We start from the raw sequence: 21,155 nt of genomic DNA, 5'->3' as shown, positions 1-21,155 counted from the left end.
CACATACCTCACTACCATCCCTACTTGTGGAATTCCCTCAATTCTGCACTTTTAGTAATTTCAAACTTAATATAGTGAAAACGGAAGCTCTTAATATATCCCTTACTTATCCCTACTGAAATCCAACGTCTCATTTCATTGGCAAACAAAGGGGGATTTCATATCTTGGAGTCATTATCCCCTCCAACCTAACCAACTTATCCCCCCTAAACTAAAATGTCCCCTTACTTTCTCGCATACGGAAAGACTAGAGGAATGGGGAGGATCCTCCTTGCCGTGGTTCGGGAGGATTAATACTCTAAAAATGGACACCTTACCCAAACTCTTACACCTCTTCCAAACGATTCCCATATCCGTTCTTCACCTCCTTACGATCCCTAGCCATTAGATTCTTGTGGAATCGGGGGCTCCCAAGAGTTAAATTCAACCTACTCACTCTCCCGAAGATGCAGGGTGGGGCAGGTCTTCCCGATTTTGAGATATATTACAAAGCTGTCCATATGGCATGTGTCCTGGAGTGGTTCCCTTGCCCATTCCTGAAGGCTTCGGTATCAATAGAGCAAGCCCTTTCCCCTGTTGACCTCCGGGCCCTTCTCTGGGGTTACAAACATGACTTTGCTCTCCTGCCCTCCCTCTCACCATTGACGCTAGCATCCCTTAAATTTTGGTACAATAGGGGCCTCCACACCGTTCTTTTTTCTGAATTGGGTCCCTTGACATCTCTTTTCGACAATCCTGCGTTTCCACAGGGGGTTGGAGAGATGACTCTGGGGTCCTTCAAATGCTCTGAATGGTCTCAAGCATACTCTTTTGTGCACCACTCACGGGGGACTCCGGTTTTCTCGGGAGGGACCCTGTGACTGGCTTACTGCCCTACATATATCTACGTACACCAAACACCTACACTCCTCCTCCAAAATACACCACACATATACCAGTTTTGAAAATTTGTGTTCCCTTCAGGAAATGCCCAGGCACCTTCTTTCATCCCTATATAGTTTGTTACAGGCCTTAACACATGACCAACAGCCACGTTACATGAGGATGTGGTCTGCGGACCTAGGTAAGGACATCTCCAGACCAGAATGGCAAACATCTTTCCACTTTAAACATAAATCAACAATCTCTTGTTATTCTCAAGAAAAGAATTATAAGATCTTATCTAGGTGGTACAGAGACCCCGCCACTCTACAAAAAATCTTTCCGTCTTCTCCGGCCACCTGCTGGCAGTGTGATGTCTCTGCCGGGACTTACCTACATGTCTGGTGGGACTGTGAGAGGATCCTCCCTTTCTGGACTCAGGTATTTGAATGCTACAATTCTATTTATGATAAGAAAGTACCGACCTCCCCAAAGATTGCCCTTCTTTCTATATTGCCCAGGTCAATCAAATCGCAAAAACAACACCTACTCCGCTTTTTCATGTCCTCTGCAAGGCAACTCATACCCTCATATTGGAAGACAAAGACAACCCCCCCCCACTGTCACGTTGGGTCTCTACCATGAATGACACCATGAGATTGGAGGAGATGCTAGCCCTTGATAGTGACACGTTTGTCAAATTTACAACACTGTGGTCGGTCTGGCTCCACATTTCCACCTCTGACACCTTAATGAATAAGCTGTCAAGCCCACAGGACAGCTCTTAGTACTCCTTGTCTCCCTTTCAGCCCTCCCCACTGTTCCTCCCTACCTTATACTCATATGTTTCCTCTTGATTAACCCCACTACCCCCTTCCTCTATTTCCTTTCCCCGCTCCATCTACATTCCTCTCTCTACCTTAGTCTTTCCTTTTCTTTTCTTTTACTCAATACAACCTACAAGTATTACATTATGTCGTGAACTACGAGAACTGTTAATTAGAATTGTTTAATACACCAGAAGATGGCCTTTCTTCTTGGTTTTACCATGCTAGTAAGTAGGAGCCTAGCTATGGCGAAAGCCATCGGGCTGACTCCTTGTATATGTGAACCTATAGCCGTCTATAGGATTCCGACCGCCCCCCCCCCCCCCCGGTGCCAGCGGCGGTCGGAATCCGTTCAGGAGCGATCCGGGATGAGGGGGCGGCCATTCATTCATGGCCACCCCCTCGCGATCGCTCCTGACGAATGGAAGTGCAGCGTGACATCACTTCCTCTCCTGTAATGTAAACGCAGGCAGAGGAAGTGATGTAATCTCTCCTCGTATCGGTCTTTTTCGTTCCGGCACCGAGGAGAGAGGATCGGTGAGTTGCACCAACACACCACACGTACAGTAGAACACGCCAGGCACACATTCACCCCCCGATCACCCCCCCAATCACCCCCCCAATCACCCCTGCACCCCCAGTCACAGTGACACCAATTGCATTTTTTTTTTGCATTGTTGTCATTTGTGACTGTAATAATTGTTAGGGCAGTTAGGGTTAGCCCCCTTTAGCTCTGGGCTACCCCCCTAACCCCCCCAATAAAGGTTTAACCCCGTGATCACCCCCCGTCGCCAGTGTCACTAATAAGCGATCGTTTTTCTGATCGCTGTATTAGTGTCACAGGTGACGCTAGTTAGGTAGGTAAGTATTTAGGTTCGCCGCAGCTTTTTATAGCATCAGGGACCCCCATATACTACCGCATAAAGCCCCCTGATTGCCCCCTAGTTAACCCTTTCAGCAGTGATGACCATATAACTGTTATAGGTGACGCTGGTTGGTTAGTTATTTTTTTATAGTTTCAGGGCACCCGCCATTTATTATCTAATAAAGGTTTAACCCCCTGATCACCCAGCGGGTGATATAAGTTTGAGGGTCAGATAAGGTCTGCGTCGCCCCAGGCAGCGTCAGGTTAGTGCCAGTACCGCTAACACCCATGCGCAAAGCATACACCTCCCTTAGTAATATAGTATCTGATCAGATCTATATTAGCATTGCCAGCATGTCAGGTTTCCCAAAACGCATTGTTAGCGGGATCAGCCCAGATACCTGCTAGCACCTGCGTTTAGCCCCTCCGCCAAGCCCAGCCCAGCCCACCCAAGTGTAGTATCGATCGATCACTGTCACTTACAAAACACAACACACATAACTGCAGCGTTTGCAGAGTCAGGCTTGATCCCTGTGATCGCTAACAGTTTTTTTTGATACAGTCGCTGACAAGCTAGGTGCTTTTTTACCTGTGAGTCTCACTAGTGTACCCCTAAATTTAGAGCCCAAAATGGCAAAGCGAAGGTACACTAGTGAAGAGGCCTACACGTTTCTGAGCATGACAGATAGTGAAGAGGACGTCACTCATCTGTCAGATTCAGGCTCAGAATACGATCCTGTAGAGGACAGCGGCTCCATGACAGATAGCTCTGGCGACGGAGATGAGGTCCCTGTTAAGGACAGGTGTACCCGATCCCGAATGTTTTCTGTTGTTCAGGTGGAGGAACCGCAGGTCACTTGTATGGAGCAGAGACGTACTAGAGCCGCTCATCCTTCTGGTGAACTGGCAAGCACCAGCGGCCTAGTACACCCTGGACGTACATCCAGCACTGCAGGAGCACGTGGTGACGTGGCGAGTCCCATAAGTGCAGTTCAAGCTGGTGAGGTGGCAAGCACAAGTAGTGTCCCGCTGCCACCAAGAAGAAGACAAAGACAGACCCGTTGTACCCATATTCCCCTTTCTGCAGAATTCGCCAATCCTAATTGGGTGCCCACCACTTCTGCAGAACCCGTACTTCCCCCATTCACTGGCCAACCTGGCATTAACGTGGAAACAGTTGATTTTACGACACTTGACTTTTACTCACTGTTTTTCACCGAAGATTTCTATAGATCTATTGTGGACCAAACCAATTTGTACGCTGGTCAACACATCGCCACTGTTCCCCAGTCCGCCCTTGCCAGACAATGGAAACCAGTTACGATTTCCGAATTTCAAATCTTTCTGGGCCTCTCCCTCAACATGGGCATAACCAAAAAGAGTGAGTTGCGGTCATATTGGTCCACTGACCCAATTCACCATATGCGCGTGTTCTCTGCTTCCATGTCCAGGGCATGATACGAGCAGATTTTGCGGTTCATGCACTTCAGTGACAATGAACTCTGTCGTACTCGTGGAGACCCTGAATACGATCGGCTCTACAAAATTCGGCCCCTCATAAACCACTTCAACCAACGTTTTGCAGACTTTTTTACTCCCCATCAAGTTGTCTGCGTTGATGAGTCCCTGATTAAGTTTTCTGGTCGCTTGTCATTCAAACAATACGTTCCCAACAAGCGTTCCAGATACGGGGTCAAGATGTATAAGCTCTGTGACAGGGCCACAGGCTATACACGTAGTTTCATGGTTTATGAGGGTAAAGATAGTCACGTAGAGCCGGAGAACTGCCCTGACTACATAGGAAACATTGGCAAGATAGTGTGGGACATGGTGTCACCCTTATTCGGAAAGGGGTACCACTTGTATGTGGACAATTATTACACAAGCGTGCCACTGTTTAGTCACTTGTTTGATCAGCAGATTGGAGCATGTGGCACCGTGCGACCTAATCGCCGGGGCTTTCCCCAGCGGTTTGTAGAGTCCCGTCTTAGGCTGGGGAGAGAGCCTGCTTGCGCAGTAATAATTTGCTCGCTATGAAGTGGAGGGATAATAAGAATGTTTTCGTTCTTACCTCCCTTCATGCAGACACGACGGTCCAAATTCCTACGGCGACTGGTATTGTGGAGAAACCCCTCTGTGTCCACAAATATAACCTTAATATGGGAGGGGTGGACCTCAATGACCAGTTGTTGGCGCCGTATCTAGTTGCCTGTAAGGCCAGAAGCTGGTACAAAAAAGTGTCTGTTTATTTATTCCAATTGGCTATACTGAATGCTTATGTACTACACAAAGCTTCAGGACGGACTGGATCCTTCCTTAAATTCCAGGAGGATATCGTCAGAGCCCTTCTGTATCCAGGCGGTGCTCCACCTCACCTTCCCCAACCAGATGCAGTAAGCCGGCTGCATGAGAGGCATTATCCTTATGTCCTCCCGAGTACCCCTACCCAACGAGCCCCCCAAAGAAAATGTTGTGTCTGCAGAAAGCGCGGATATAGGCGTGACACCCGTCATTATTGTCCCCGCTGTCCTGACAATCCTGGTCTTTGCATTGGTGAATGTTTTGAACGCTACCATGAACTAGTTGAGTTTTAGAGTAGGGTACAGCATTGCACAGGCTAGGCACACGTTCACAGGGTCTCCCAAGATGCCATCGCATTTTGAGAGACCCAAACCGCTGGAACTGTTACAACAGAAGTGTTAAAGTTACATAAAAAAGTGTTTAAAAAAAAAAAAGTAAAAAAAACAAAAAAACAAAAAAAAATAAAATAAAAAAAAACAAAAATAGTTGTCGTTTAATTGTTCTCTCTCTCTCTCTATTCTCTCTCTATTGTTCTGCTCCTTTGTACTGTATTCTATTCTGCAATGTTTTATTGTTAACCATTTTTTGTTTTCAGGTACGCCATTCAGCTGTAGCGTGGATTTATTTATCTTGACAGCAACAGCGTTTGCTCCCACGATACGTAAAGCCGCGACTCCAGCGCTGTCGGAGGTGATTTCACCACCACAGTTAAAAAAGAGCATATATGCCGAAGCATGGGGGCATACGGGGTGGAGGAGCGATCTGCTCCTACTTTTTGCGGGAGGATGCCCCCATGCTTCGGCATATATATATTTTAGGCACAGATTGTGTTAAATGTGTTATTTTTTGCTATTTTTTTTGTATTTGCTTTGCAGGTATGGTAAGTCCTACTGTTATACTGTAATGTTACTTTGTTTTATTGTTAACCATCATTTTCTTAGCAGGTACGCCATTCAGTTGCAGCGTGGATTTATTTATCTTGACAGCAACAGCGTTTTGCTCCCACGATACATAAAGCCGCGACTCCAGCACTGTCGGGGGTGATTTCACCACCACAGTTAAAAAAGAGCATATATGCCGAAGCATGGGGGCATAAGGGGTGGAGGAGCGATCTGCTCCTACCTTTTGCGGGAGGATGCCCCCAAGCTTCGGCATATATAAATGGTGCATGTATGCCCACCATTAGAAGTGGGTGGATGAAGGGAGGTATCTAATGGTGGGAATACCCACCGATCAATATTTTTTTTTCGTTCAGCCCACAGGCTGCATGAAAAAAAAATTACAATATATGCCCAACCAGTTCCAGCAACATACTGGTATGTTGCTGGACTTTGAGTGCTTATACCAGAATAATGCCTGCAGGTTTAGGTATCATCTTGGTATCATTCTTTTCAGCCAGCGGTCGGCTTTTATGTAAAAGCAATCCTAGCGGCTAATTAGCCTCTAGACTACTTTTACAAGCAGTGGGAGGAAATGTCCCCCCCCCCCGCACCATCTTCCATGGTTTTCTCAGGCTCTCCTGTCCCAACAGGGAACCTGAGAATGCAGCTGGTGGTTCCGCCAGCTGACCATAGAGCTGATCAGAGACCAGAATGGCTCCAATCATCTCTATGGCCTAAGACACCGGAAGCTACGAGCATTTCATGACTTAGATTTTGCGGGATGTAAACAGCGCCATTGGGAAATTGGGAAAGCATTTTATCACACCGATCTTGGTGTGGTCAGATGCTTTGAGGACAGAGGAGAGATCTAGGGTCTGATAGACCCTAATTTTTTCAAAAAAGAGTACCTGTCACTACCTATTGCAATCATAGGGGATATTTACATTCCCTGAGATAACAATAAAAATCATAAAAAAATATATATAAATGAAAGGAAGAGTTTAAAAATAAAATAAAAAAGAAAAATAAATAATAATAATAAAAAAACACCCCTGTCCCCCCCTGCTAAGGTGCAACGTCGAACGCAAGCGTTGGTCTGGTGTCATATGTAAACAGTAATTGCACCATGCATGTGAGGTATCAACACGAAGGTCAGATCGAGGGTACTAATTTTAGCAGTAGACCTCCTCCGTAAATCTAAAGTGGTCACCTGTAAAGGCATTTAAAGGCTTTTAAAAATGTACGTAGTTTGTCGCCGCTGCACGTTTCTGCGCAATTTTAAAGCATGTCGTGTTTGGTATCCATGTACTCGGCCTAAGATCATATTTTTTATTTCATCAAACATTTGGGCAATATAGTGATTTTTAGTGCATTAAAATAAAAAAAGTGTGTTTTTTCCCCAAAAAATGCATTTGAAAAATCTCTGCGCAAATACCGTGTGAAAAAAAAAATGAAACACCCACCATTTTAATTGGTAGGGCTTTTGCTTTAAAAAAACAATTCATGTTTGGGGGTTCAAAGTAATTTTCTTGCAAAAAAAAATATTTTTTCATGTAAACAAAAAGTGTCAGAAAGGGCTTTTTCTTCAAGTGGTTAGAAGAGTGGGTGATGTGTGACATAAGCTTCTAAATGTTGTGTATAAAATGCCAGGACAGTTCAAAACCTCCCCAAATGACCCCATTTTAGAAAGTAGACACCCCAAGCTATTTGCTGAGAGGCATGTCGAGTCCATGGAATATTTTATATTTTGACAAAAGTTGTGGAAAAAAGACATTATTATTATTTTTTTTTTTTTTTTGCACAAAGTTGTCATTAAATGATATATTGCTCAAACATGCCATGGTTATATGTAAAATTACACCCCAAAATACATTCTGTTGCTTCTCCTGAGTACGGGGATACCACAAGTGTGAGACCTTTTGGGAGCCTAACCGCGTACGGTACCCCAAAATCCAAGCACCACCTTCAGGAGTTCTAAGGGTGTAAATTTTTGATTTCATTCCTCACTGCCTATCACAGTTTCGGAGGCCATGGAATGCCCAGATAGCACAAAATCCCCCCAAGTGACCCCATTTTGGAAAGGAGACACCCCAAGCTATTTGCCGAGAGGTATGGTGAGTATTTTGCAGACCTTCATTTTTGTCACAAAGTTTTGAAAATTGAAAAAAAGAAAAAAAATATACATTTTTTTTCTTCATTTTCAAAAACAAATGAGAGCTGCAAAATACTCACCATGCCTCTCGGCAAATAGCTTGGGGTGTCTACTTCCAAAATGGGGTCATTTTGGGGGGTTTTGTGCTATTTTGGCATTTTATGGCCTTCAAAACTGTGATAGGTAGTGAGGTGTGAAATCAAAAGTTTACACCCTTAGAAATCCTGAAGGCTATTCTTGATTTTCGGGGCCCCGTACACGAGTAGGCTCCCAAAAAGTCCCACACATGTGGTATTCCCGTACTCAGGAGAAGCAGCAGAATTTATTTTGGGGTGTCATTTCACATATGCCCTTGGCATGTGTGAGCAATATATCATTTAGTGCCAACTTTGTGAAAAAAAAAATAAAAAAATAAAAGTTTGTAATTTTCCCGCAACTTGTGGCAAAATATAAAATATTCCATGGACTCAACATGCCTCTCAGCAAATAGCTTGGGGTGTATACTTTCTAAAATGGGGTCATTTGTGGGGGTTTTGTGCCATCTTGGCATTTTATGGCCTTCAAAACTGTAATAGGTAGTGAGGAGTGAAATGAAAAATGTACGCCCTTAGAAAGCCTGAAGGCGGTGCTTGGTTTTTGGGGCCCCGTACGCGGCTAGGCTCCCAAAAAGTCCCACACATGTGGTATCCCCATACTCAGGAGAAGCAGCAGAATTTATTGGGGGGGGGGAATTTCACATATGCCCATAGCATGTGTGAGCAATATATCATTTAGTGACAACTTTGTGAAAAATTAATAAAGTTTGTAATTTTCCCGCAACTTGTGGCAAAATCTAAAATATTCCATGGACTCAACATGCCTCTCAGCAAATAGCTTGGGGTGTCTACTTTCTAAAATGGGGTCATTTGTGGGGGTTTTGTGCCATCTTGGCATTTTATGGCCTTCAAAACTGTGATAGGTAGTGAGGAGTAAAATGACATATGTATGCCCTTAGAAATCCTGAAGGCGGTGCTTAGCTTTCGGGGCCCCGTACGCGGCTAGGCTTCCAAAAAGTCGACCACATGTGGTATCCCCGTACTCAGGAGAAGCAGCAGAATGTATTTTGGGGTACAATTCCACATATAACCATGGCATGTGTGAGCAATATATCATTTAGTGACAACTTTGTGTAAAAAAAAAAAAAAAAATTTTTTGTCATTATTCAATCGCTTGCGGCAAAAAAATAAAATATTCAATGGGCTCAACACGCCCCTTATCAATTTCCTTAAGGTGTCTACTTTTCAAAATGGGGTCATTTGGGGGGATTTTCTACTGCCCTGCCATTTTAGCACCTCAAGAATTGAGGTAGGCAGTCATAAACTAAAAGCTGCGTAAATTCCAGAAAATGTACCTTAGTTTGTAGATGTAACAACTTTTGCGCAAACCAATAAATATACAGTTATTGACTTTTTTTTACCAAAGACATGTGGCTGAATACATTTTGGCCTAAATGTATGACTAAAATTGAGTTTATTGGATTTTTCTAATAACAAAAAGTAGAAAATATAATTTTTTTTCAAAATTTGCGGTCTTTTTACGTTTATATCGCAAAAAATAAAAATCGCAGTGTCAGTCAAATACCTTTAAAAGAAAGCTCTATTTGTGGGAAAAAAAGGACGCAAATTTCGTTTGGGTACAACATTGCATGACCGCGCAATTACCAGTTAAAGCAGGGCAGTGCCAAATTGTAAAAAGACCTCTGGTCATTGACCAGCAAAATGGTCCGGTCTGAAAGTGGTTAAAGAACATTTGGGGAATACAGAATATATTCCCATTTAAGGATTACATATATTTTGTCATTCTAAATGTTATGTCAATAAGTATAATATATAATATAAGTATTTAACTTATAGGATCACCAAGAAGAAAAATTCAGTCCATTTGGTCTTCAGGATCTGGTTGTGTTAATGCTATGCGACTCCTTTTATGGATACTTGAATGGGCTTGTTGGTCAGTTTCATCTTTTTGATTTGTAGGAGAATTTGACAATTCTTGATGTTTGGAACTTTCAGTTGAGTTATCCGGAGTTGACAGGCGAAGATCAAGAATCACTGTTGAGAGGTCATCCACTGTTTTACAGGTATAAGAGGTACCTTTGTGAGAGAATCGAATGGCAAATGGGAAACTCCAACGATATGGAATGTGATGATGCTGGAGAATTTGTAGATGGGGTTTCATCTCTCTTCTTTTAATGAGAATTTGTTGCGAGCGATATCCTTGGAAAGATGAAATGTCTTTACTTCGAGCAGCTTCCATTATTTGTAGTTTGGTACGAAAATAATGTAATTTCAAGACAATATCTCTCGGGGGGCCATCACCTTTTTTGGGGGCCAGGGTTCTATGAATTCTGCCCATCTCCAGCCTTTCAATAGGGATAGATGGGAAAAGTTCCTGGAAGAGAGCTGTAATTGTAGAATGGAGATCTATTATTATTTCAGTTATTCCACGAATTCTCAGGTTAGATCTCCTGGCCCTGTTTTTAAAACTTTCAATGCGGGCGTAAGGGATGAATTTTCCTCTCTGAGTGTTTCTATCTCCTCATTATGAGTATTAGCAATGTCATTTATTTCATCCATTCTGTGTTCTAATATTGTTGTGCGGTGTCCCACATTTTTTGGTAAGAGGCTTTTGTCTCTTGGTGGTGGTGCACTAGAGTTGGCATGTTTGGAGTATTGATCTGCACATGCAGCATTTCACTGGACACATGCTAGTTTGACTTTTCTTCTCACATGACTGCATTGTTGTTTTTATTAACGTTGCAATTTTTAAGTTGGTGCTTATTTGAGAGCACAGGTCTTTTGTCTTAAGTTGAAAATTTAAAAGCGGAAGCACAATACAGAGTTTTTTCCATCGGGTCTAGTTCCTATGATTGTCAGCTCCATCCATTGGCCATGGTGCAGTATTTTCCTAAACAAAGTAGGAAATGTATTATGGCCACTAGGGGGAGCTGATAATCATAGGAAATAAACATTAGACACAATATAGCGATTAACTGAGACAGCTGTGTAATTGGTAAGCCACTCACACAACATTTTTTTTATAAAGAGATCCTTTTAACAGTTTCCACAGCTTCAAAAGTGTAAAGAAGAAATACATCAGACATAACAACGAGCTAAAAAATAAGTAAATAAATCCTAATAATACTTTATTACACGTAGTGTCCTTCTTAATGCAGCTTTCACATCTTTGTTGTTCAGGCTGTATATCAGAGGGTTCAGCAAGGGAACAGCAGCTGTGTTAAAGAGTGAAAACCATTTATTGGACTCTAAACTGTCCTCTCTGGTTGGATTGAGATACTGACACACCAGGGTTCCGTAGAGAAGGACAACAACAGTGAGGTGTGAGGAACAAGTGTAGAAGGCTTTATATCTCCCACCACTTGTACGGATCCTTACTATTGCAGCAATAATGAAAACATAAGGAGTGAAGGTGAGGACAAAGGGTGTAAGGCTTAAAAGTAATAGTCCTTCAATGAAGCTCAACATCTCCAAGGCAGAGGTGTTACTGCAAGAGAGACTGCGAAGAGGCACAAGATCACAAAAAAAATGATTTATGATGTTGGATTTATAACATGAGACTTCCAACAGTAGTGCAAGATAGGGTACCACCTCTAAAAAAGAAACGACCCAACAGACTGTGGCCAAGAGGGTACAAACTCTTGGGTTCATGATTATAGAGTAATGCAAGGGATTGTAGATGGCGACATAGCGGTCATAACTCATGGCTGTCAATATCAATAGCTCATTACAGGCCAAGGAGGAGAACACGTAGAACTGTGCTATGCAACCCAGGAAAGAGACTGTCTTGTCTTGTGTTAAAAAAGCTACAAGAACCTTATGCAGAGTGGTGGTGGAGGAGGACATGTCCAAGACGGACAAGTTGGCCAAGAAGAAGTACATGGGAGTATGGAAATTGGAGTCCAGGCAAACCAATAGAAGAATGACCAGGTTTCCACCAAGAGTCAGAAGATAAATGAGAAGAACCAGGAGGAAAATCGGAAGTTGCAATTTGGGGACATTTGAAATCCCATTGATTATAAAATAGGAAACCATGGTCTTGTTATTTGAATCCATATAATAAAATATATACAGTATTCTTCACACTGCTGGAAATATTGATGCATTATATCGATGAAAGCTGATGAAATATCAATTCTAGTCTGCATTTTCAACCCTTTAAATCTTAACATGATTCCTGAAATCTCATCTTTTTAGGTTTGGATAGATTGATGAGGGGGTAGAACCTTTATCAGGTATTAGTTGTTGCTTGTGTCCCTGCCATCAGCATGCTAGTAATATAAAAAAAAACAAAAAACTTTCACCTTTTTCATTACATACCTTATTATAGATCATGTGAGTCTCTGTGCCTTTCTATGCAATGGAACCATAACATGGCTGATGGGTGGGGGCCAGCAGGGTGCTGTACATGGCTTCCTGAACACATTACAGCATTACATACAACACATTATCTCTGAGTCTCCATAATTGAAAGAAATGAAATCTAATTAATGAAAGGGACAGTTTTTGGACAGTCAGTCAGGAGGAAAGACAAGATGATGTGGGCCCTATCTGTGAGAACCTCACAGCGCACTAATGTTATGTGTTATAAAAAAGCTTCACCACCATTTTATTCTCTGGGGTCCCTATCTTCAGAAAATATATAATGTTTGGGGGTTTTAACCATACCCCCCAACTTTTTGAGGTGGGAACGGGGCGGGACACCTATTAGCAAAAGTATGTAGGCATAGGACACACCGCCTGTCACTCCCCCTTAAAGGAGAATTATTAAAAAAAAAAAAGCATTAAGTAAACTCACAAGTGCATTTTTTCACTACTACGATTCCTTCATATTGGCTTTTAAAATTTACAAATGCAACGATTTAGAAAATGGTTGAAAGGTTTAGCACTGGGAACACTTTTTGTAAGATAAATAGTGCATTTTATATACAATGATATAGATCAGACCAAAATGAGGGACAAATAAGGAGAAAAGAGGGACAGAGGGACTTTTTCTAAGGGCAAATGTTCCCGAAGATCCAGAGAAAAAGAAGTCTCTCTTTCAGGCTTTGGATCATCTATTATCCCAGTTTGTGATATCAGAGGTTCCCTTAGTGGAACAGGGCACAGGTTTTTTTATTCAAAGCTTTTATGGTTCCAGAACCAAACGGAGAGGTTAAAGAGTAGTGATGGCTGAACGGTTCACCCGGTGGTCGTTTCGCGGCGAATTTCAGACGTTCGCGGTCCGCTCGTTCGCTCGCCTATTGCCGTCGTTCGCCCTGGCGGACTTACGTGTTTAATGTGTAAAAGAACTTTGCTCTTTATCAGGACTGGTAACTTGGTCTGTGTATGGTGCTACAGTACATAGGGTTGAGTGAGGTACAGTCTGCTGTTCTGTAAGGACCGCTAGCGGTCCACAATAGATAGGGTTGAGGTGCACCACTGCTGACCGCTGCCCTATACTGCAGCAGTCCTTCATTGGTATAGGGACTGACGTACAGTCTGCTAATCACTAACACACAACCTGCTTGGTCCACAAAAGTTCTTATAAGGACTGGTAACTTGGTCTAGGGTGCTACAGTTCATAGGGTTGAGTGCGGTACAGTCTGCTGTTCTGTAAGGACCGCTATCGGTCCACAATAGATAGGGTTGAGGTGCACCACTGCTGACCGCTGCCCTATACTGCAGCAGTCCTTCATTGGTATAGGGACTGACGTACAGTCTGCTAATCACTAACACACAACCTACTTGGTCCACAAAAGTTCTTATAAGGACTGGTAACTTTGTCTAGGGTGCTACAGTCCATAGGGTTGAGTGAGGTACAGTCTGCTATTCTATAAGGACTGTTATCGGTCCACAATACATAGGGTTGAGGTGCACCACTGCTGACTGCTGCCCTATACTGCAGCAGTCCTTCATTGGTATAGGGACTGACGTACAGTCTGCTAATCACTAACACACAACCTGCTTGGTCCACAAAAGTTTCTATAAGGACTGGTAACTTGGTCTAGGGTGCTACAGTACATAGGGTTGAGTGAGGTACAGTATGCTATTCTATAAGGACTGTTATTGGTCCACAATAAATAGGGTTGAGGTGCACCACTGCTGACTGCTGCCCTATACTGCAGCAGTCCTTCATTGGTATAGGGACTGAAGTACAGTCTGCTAATCACTAACACACAACCTGCTTGGTCCACAAAAGTTCTTATAAGGACTGGTAACTTGGTCTAGGATGCTACAGTACATAGGGTTGAGTGAGGTACAGTCTGCTATTCTATAAGGACTGTTATCGGTCCACAATACATAGGGTTGAGGTGCACCACTGCTGACCACTGCCCTATACTGCAGCAGTCCTTCAGCGGTATAGGGACTGATGTACAGTCTGCTAATCAGTCACACACAACCTACTTGGTCCACAAAGGTCCTTATAAGGACTGGTAACTTGGTGAAGGGTGCTACAGTACATAGGGTTGAGTGAGGCACAGTCTGCTGTTCTGTAAGGACCGGTATCGGTCCACAATACATAGAGTTGAGGTGCACCACTGCTGACCGCTGCCCTATACTGCACCAGTCCTTCATCGGTATAGGGACTAAGAGTTTTGTCACAGGGTCATTTAAAAAATGACAGGCAGAGGAAGAGGCAGGCTCTTCCGCAGGGGTGGTAGGGGTAGGGCAGGAGCAACAGCCTTGAGCCTAAGTGGGAAGTTGCAGAAGGTGCGTTCAATTACTTTAAAGGACGCACCAGACTTGGTTGAGTGGCTCACTCAGCCTTACTCTTCTGCACCATACCACTGAAAGAGATTACAATTTTTTTTCCCACCGGCATAATTCGTACACCAGAATTGACTATTTCCTAGTTGACAAGTGGACCCAAAGTATCTGAATTATCTATAGACACAATAACCTGGTCTGACCAAGCACCAGTGTCAATAACCATCAACGATTTGCCAACTTCCCCATGTATGAAGCTGCGGATAACCAAAGTTTCAATCCTACAATCACCTGAGCATTCTGCCACTATTCGTAAACATTTAGAAGAATTCTTTGCTCTAAACCAGGGAACGACATCAAATAACACAGTACTTTGGAATGCTCATAAAGCAGTCATTAGAGGGATTCTTATCCAAATAGGTGCTAGAGAGAAATGGAGGAGATCACAGCGTCTTGACACCCACATCTCCCAAATGGAAACCACAGATAATCAAAATCAAAAAAGGTCTGATCCTAAACTTAAAGAAAAACTAGTACTTCTCAGACAAGAATTACGTAATTTACTATTTGACTCATATGACAGAGCCCAAAAACGATTTAAAGCTAATCACTATTCCACAGGGAATAAGGCAGGAAAAGCCATGGCACTTAGTATCAAAGGCCATCATATTAAAACAAAAATACCACACCTCTATCACCCCTCCACAAAACAAAAACGAATAGACCCACAAGCCATTGCAGAGGCGTTTAGTCATTATTATAAAAACTATATAATTTAAAAGATGACTCCACCACTAGTCAACCATCAGTAGAGGAAATAGAAACCTTTCTAAAAGAAATACATTTTCCAAAAGTATCCCCGGATCAATTGGAAACGCTAAATGCCCCATTTTCTCCAACAGAAATTTTAGAGGTAATCAAGTACCTACCGTCTAACAAATCCCCTGGACCAGACTGTCTCACTGGGGAGTACTATAAACAATTCCGCAACATTCTTGACGCTGCCTCCTCTTCTTTCCCAGAGGAAATGTTAAATGCACTAATCATCACACTACTGAAGCCAGGTAAGGATCCCACCTCCCCACAAAATTTTCGACCCATATCGCTTCTCAATATTGACACAAAAATATACGCTAAACTCATAGCAACAAGATTAGTAAACATAATGCCATCACTAATTCACCCAGACCAATCTGGGTTCACGAAAAGGTAGACAAACGTTCGATGCAACCCACAGAATTATCAATATAATTCACAATGCGGAGTCTGAGCAAACGTCTTCTCTGCTTCTATCCTTGGATGCAGAGAAGGCATTCGATAGAGTCAACTGGACATATCTCCGAGCTACACTTCTTAAGTTTGGACTCCAAGGCCACAGCAATAATGGCTTTATACTCGAGACCTTCAGCACAGGTGTACACATACGAGATGTGGGCTGCCCCTTATCGCCCCTTATTTTCAATTTTATAATGGAGCCCTTGGCTGAATATATCAGAACAAGCAGATCAATTACAGGATTCAAGATTGGATTAGTAGAACAATTAGTTTGCCGACAATGTAATCATGATGGTAACTAACCCTATATCCTCCCTGGCTTCGATACAATCTGTGATACAAAGGTTTAGTGCCATTTCTTATTACAAGGTCAATGAAAATAAGTCATACATTCTAGACCTCAGCCTAGATGCTATAACTAGCAACCTTCTCTGTAATTTCTATACGTACCCATGGGGTGAAACAGGTATATCTTATCTAGGAATTACAATCATCACATCTACCAGAAACCTCTTTAGCAGCAATTACACTGAAGCAAAACAGATGCTTATTGAAGAAAACCTCCAAACTCTCCAAATTTGAATTCACCTGGTCTGGTAGGCTAGCAGCCTTTAAAATGCTCATACTTCCTAAGCTACGTTACATGTTCCGCACACTACCTATTCCACTTACCAACTCATACATCAAATCTATCCAATCCTTTATACACCAATACGTCTGGCAAGGTAAAAAAATCCAGATGGAGTCACAAAAAAATTGTCAAACACAAACTGGCAGGAGGCATGGGTTATGTAGATATTAAGGATTAATATTTAGCCACCAAATGAAGAACTGGGTAAACACACATCCAACCACATTATGGGGGAACATCAAGAACACCATGACACCGGGACACAACCTTAAATGTTGGCTCTATAGCACCACAATCAGACACCCAAATCTCAATTTATTCTCCCCAACCATACAAGCCTTGGTCAAGGCCTGGAGAATAGACGAAAAACAAGCTCTGGACTGCCGCACTCTTCAGAAGACCACTTTCTTTTATTGGAAAATCACATCACAGCTCAACAAACACAGCAAACAAGGAAAAATTGCTGACGTTTCACACTAGCCGTAATAGCCAGCACCTGTGGCTTCCCAGCCGAAGAGACAGTTTACAGCCTGCATGTGTGCTCCTGGAGCGGTGAGATCCCTTCTCCTTCAAGGCCTGGAGAATATCACACTCCACCAAATGGTCCCAATTACCCACCAAATGCATACAAATACCAACCAAACCCTCCAATTACTGTCACCTGATCTGCTCATACCCAAATGGTTAACAAACCAAACATCCTACACCGCAGAATTGAGATCTGAGATACTGCATAAATCCTATACCCAAATACAAACAGTATATAAAACACCCACCACAGATTTCTTTACCTACCATAGAATTCAAAAATGTCTCACAGCTCACCCACTATTAGAAGGAGAACTAGCACTCACAATATGGAACTTCTACTTCTCAAGCAACACACCTACCAAAGGCACCTCATTAATCTACTCTACACTACAAGAAAAACAGTATTCCACAAATATAAACCTTTTGTGGACTGGGAGAAAGACTTACATTTTTCTGAACAACAATGGCAAACAGCCTTGAAATCAATTTACAAAACCACTAGTTGCACTTCTCTATGGGAACTAACCCACAAAATTCATACGAGGTGGAACTTAACACCACAGAGAATGGCCAAATTCCACCCACACTCCACACCTACCTTCTGGAGACCTATGGAATGAGGTGGAGCATATTATACAGGATATATACCACCTCCCCATCAAACTTTCTCCACAGTTAGCCATACTGAATATGAACACTGAATTACTGACACCATCTTTTAGGCTAATAATCACACATATGCTCTTAGCCTCCAGACTATTCATAACTAGACGCTGGAAAACGAACATATCCCCAACATTGACAGAAGTAATAACACTAGTTCACTCTCATTACGCATATGAATCAATCCTATCGAAAATGAAACCTTTGTATTCTAAAATCCATAATCTATGGCACCCCTGGTCACAGTGGTGTTCTCAAAATCTTACCCAGTAATTTTCTGATAACACTAACGAACAGTTGATCCACATCGATTGGTATTTTGAGTCTATAGCAATAGACCTCTCCATCACCTTCTTATTTTAGTTTAACCTACCTTATCTTAATAACCTCCCTACTACAAAATTGCATACAGTTCACTATAAGTACACATGCTTTACTAGGTTCACTCGAGGTACTGCGAGTACTTTAGACATATAACAGTTCATTCACAACCTCACACCTGATAGTTTTGCATTCTCTAATGAGATATTATCACCATCTTCTGATAAGAGTTGTTAATGTTACTCTAAACTGTTAGATAATTTACTTTTTAAAACATCACTAATTCATTGAAAGTGGTGTTCCATCATCCCCCAGGACACAGTATGAGCCCATTTGGGGTGTCTGGTGGTGCTGGATCACACATTGCCTTACCTTCAGCACCTGTTATAGATATGTTCTCTTAACCTTAATTGAAAACTATATCTTACTATGTACTTTTCACAACTTGTATTTTAACTCAAATGTGATTCATGACATTGTTTGTTTACACCTCTACTTATGTCTTAAAAAAAAATTGAAAAAAAAAAACTCTTCCGTGTAAGAGTGCACGGTGACCTACATCATTTACCGCCCCTCCTTCTTCCCCCGCTGCCTTTGGGAGACACACAAGTCCCAGAAGACTGCGGAACCATTCACAAGGTGCAGCATGACTCAAACATGCGCAGTAGGAAACAGGCTGTGATGCTGCAAGGCTTCACTTCCGGTTTCTCTTAGTAAGGTTGTCGGTGCCTGCACCCGGAGCCGTTGGATGGGTCTACTTCGGGTGCCACATCGTAGGCTCCCTGGACAGATAAGTGTCCTTATATTAAAATTAAGCAGTTACAGGATTTGTAGCTGCTGACTTTTATATTTTTTTAACAGGCTAGAACTTCTCCTTAAACAGCATTTTAGACTTGTGGTTTTCAGATGTAGTGTAGTTCCTATAATTTAGTGCTACAGAGCCGGGAGACCCACACCTGTTAACCTGCACAGTTCCACAAACTCAGCAGCAGGAAGAGGACAGGGCAGCCCCACAGTGAAGATTTCTACAGAATCCAGTAGTCTGCACATTGTGGAATATACTTCATTACAGGTAAGTAAGTAATAAATATTGAAAGGAATTGGCAGTTTTAGCAACAATTAGAAATGATACCCAAGTCCTATAAAATATACTGGCCATGATACCCAAGTCCTATAAAAATGGAGAAAAGATTAATAGAGGCTATTGTGGGCTTTCATGGTACCGTACAAAGGCTTGATATATACAGTGCGCACACGCAATGCCCATGCACGAAGTCTGTGATGGGCACGACCTCACATAGGGAATGTAATACCTACTCCAGCGAGCCAGTGTCCCAAAGCATAGCGAGGGGAGGTCCACAAGTTGCTGTAGCCCACCCCTCACTGCGGATCCACACATCCACCAGAACAGACGCAGCCAGTTCACCACACAAGAAACATCATCCCAGGTGGACAGAGCCCACGGCGGCCATGATGAAAGTGGGCAAGATGGAGCAAGAACATACAAATGCCAGCTTGCGCTGGCCCTGTCAACTCCCAAACACAAAGACCCATGACAGCCATGATGAAATTGGGCATTGGCCTATGACACACACTGGACCTTGGTGTGTCACATTAATTGGACCAGATTGTGGATCACATATGACAATAGCTGCAGAGAGAAGCAAAAGAACATGAAGAAAAAGAAGCAAAAGGAAAAAAGGAAGAAAAGATGTAGGAAAAGATGTAAGAAAACATTTTTAAGAAAAATTACTACTGAGGGTATTAAGTCATATGAAACTTAGTCTCAACTCATAAAAAAGACTTATATGAATTGACCTCATTAAGCCCAGGGGACATCATAGCGTTTAAACGTTCGATCTATAGAGTCTCACATTGAAGCATACGCTTGTCCCAGTCCTTCCCCTGGGATCTGGTGAAATTACTTTGAGGACAAAGAAGGAGACCATTTCTGTATGGTATTTGTGGTGAAGATCAATATGTCTAGTGACTGGGGTAATAATTTCTACCTGAGTAGTAATTGTGGTCTCCAATCCTTGGTCCGAGCTGTCACTTTGTTTTGCCAATGTAGAATGCTCCATACCGACAGGTCATAATATATATGACACCCTGTGTCAAGCAGTTAGAAAAGGTACTTGATTTGTGCCACTGGCCATTAGGTAGTCTAATGCCTGGGCCCTCCCGAACCCAGCGACATCGTGAACAACTGCCACAGTGGTAAGTACCATGTGGTAGCGAGTTGTTACTTTTATATGGTGACTAGATGTTAACTGTTCTCTAAGTGTAGTAGCCCATCTGAAGATGAGTTTTGAGGTCTGTTTAACATATTTAGAGATAGTGTAATTATCTGGAAGAAAATGCTAGTTCTTTGCAATTAAAGATCGTAATTGTGATTCATTATTTTAACATCTTGTGACAAGACCTACAGTTTGATTGTGCGGTTTGGGGGAGGTGTGGTATAGTAAAGAGGTTATTAATTTAATAAATAATAAAAGAAAGCACTTGAATCCACTCAAAGTTCTAATTCAATTTAAAGGATAATTCCGTCAATATGACGGGCTTCCTTTCCAGGAGAAAAAACAAATTATAAAAGCAAACAATGAGGGAGGATGTGAGACCATAGCAGACTTACGAATGCTCACATCGGGACAAGGAAGCTCAAGAATATAATAAATGAAAAAATTGTAAACTTGAATTGAAAATTCAGGCAAACATCTTAAACAATAAAGAGAGACTCCACATGTGAATCGCCCATCAAAACCTGTGGGGTCCTTTCTGTGACAATACCAAATATACATAGGTGAAATAAATGGCTGTAGAAAAATGTGTGTTATTAATTTAGCCTTATACAAATGTCTTAGTAGTGTCAGTGTGTATGCCCGTGCTAGAAGTCTATGTTGTAACAGGTCAGCCTGTTTTTCAAACTCGAAATCCGAGGTACAATTTCTCCCTATATTGGGCATAGGAGATGCTTCTGACTCGTGATCCAAGGTGTAGGCTGCTGGCATGAGGTAAAGTATTGCATGCACTGGGCTTCCAATATATGTCTGTTTGAATGTATCTATCTGATCCAATAAAGATATTTAGATCCAGAAGGATAA

General features: G+C 42.4%; 1 protein-coding gene across 1 annotated transcript; it reads right to left on the bottom strand.

Moving 5' to 3' along the window:
• Positions 1–11,060: 11,060 nt before the first annotated feature.
• LOC143987812 (olfactory receptor 5AR1-like) lies at positions 11,061–12,206 on the bottom strand. Its single transcript, XM_077486859.1, has one exon. The coding sequence runs from the start codon at positions 11,997–11,999 to the stop codon at positions 11,061–11,063; it is 939 nt and encodes a 312-aa protein (XP_077342985.1). The 5' UTR covers positions 12,000–12,206.
• Positions 12,207–21,155: the final 8,949 nt, after the last annotated feature.

The sequence above is a fragment of the Lithobates pipiens genome, unplaced genomic scaffold (genome assembly GCF_037356315.1).
Source record: "Lithobates pipiens isolate NorthernLeopardFrog02 unplaced genomic scaffold, aLitPip1_a1.2 Scaffold_1, whole genome shotgun sequence".
Taxonomy (NCBI): domain Eukaryota; kingdom Metazoa; phylum Chordata; class Amphibia; order Anura; family Ranidae; genus Lithobates; species Lithobates pipiens.
Note: the sequence above shows the minus strand (reverse complement) of the source record. Positions and strands in the feature narration are given on the sequence as shown.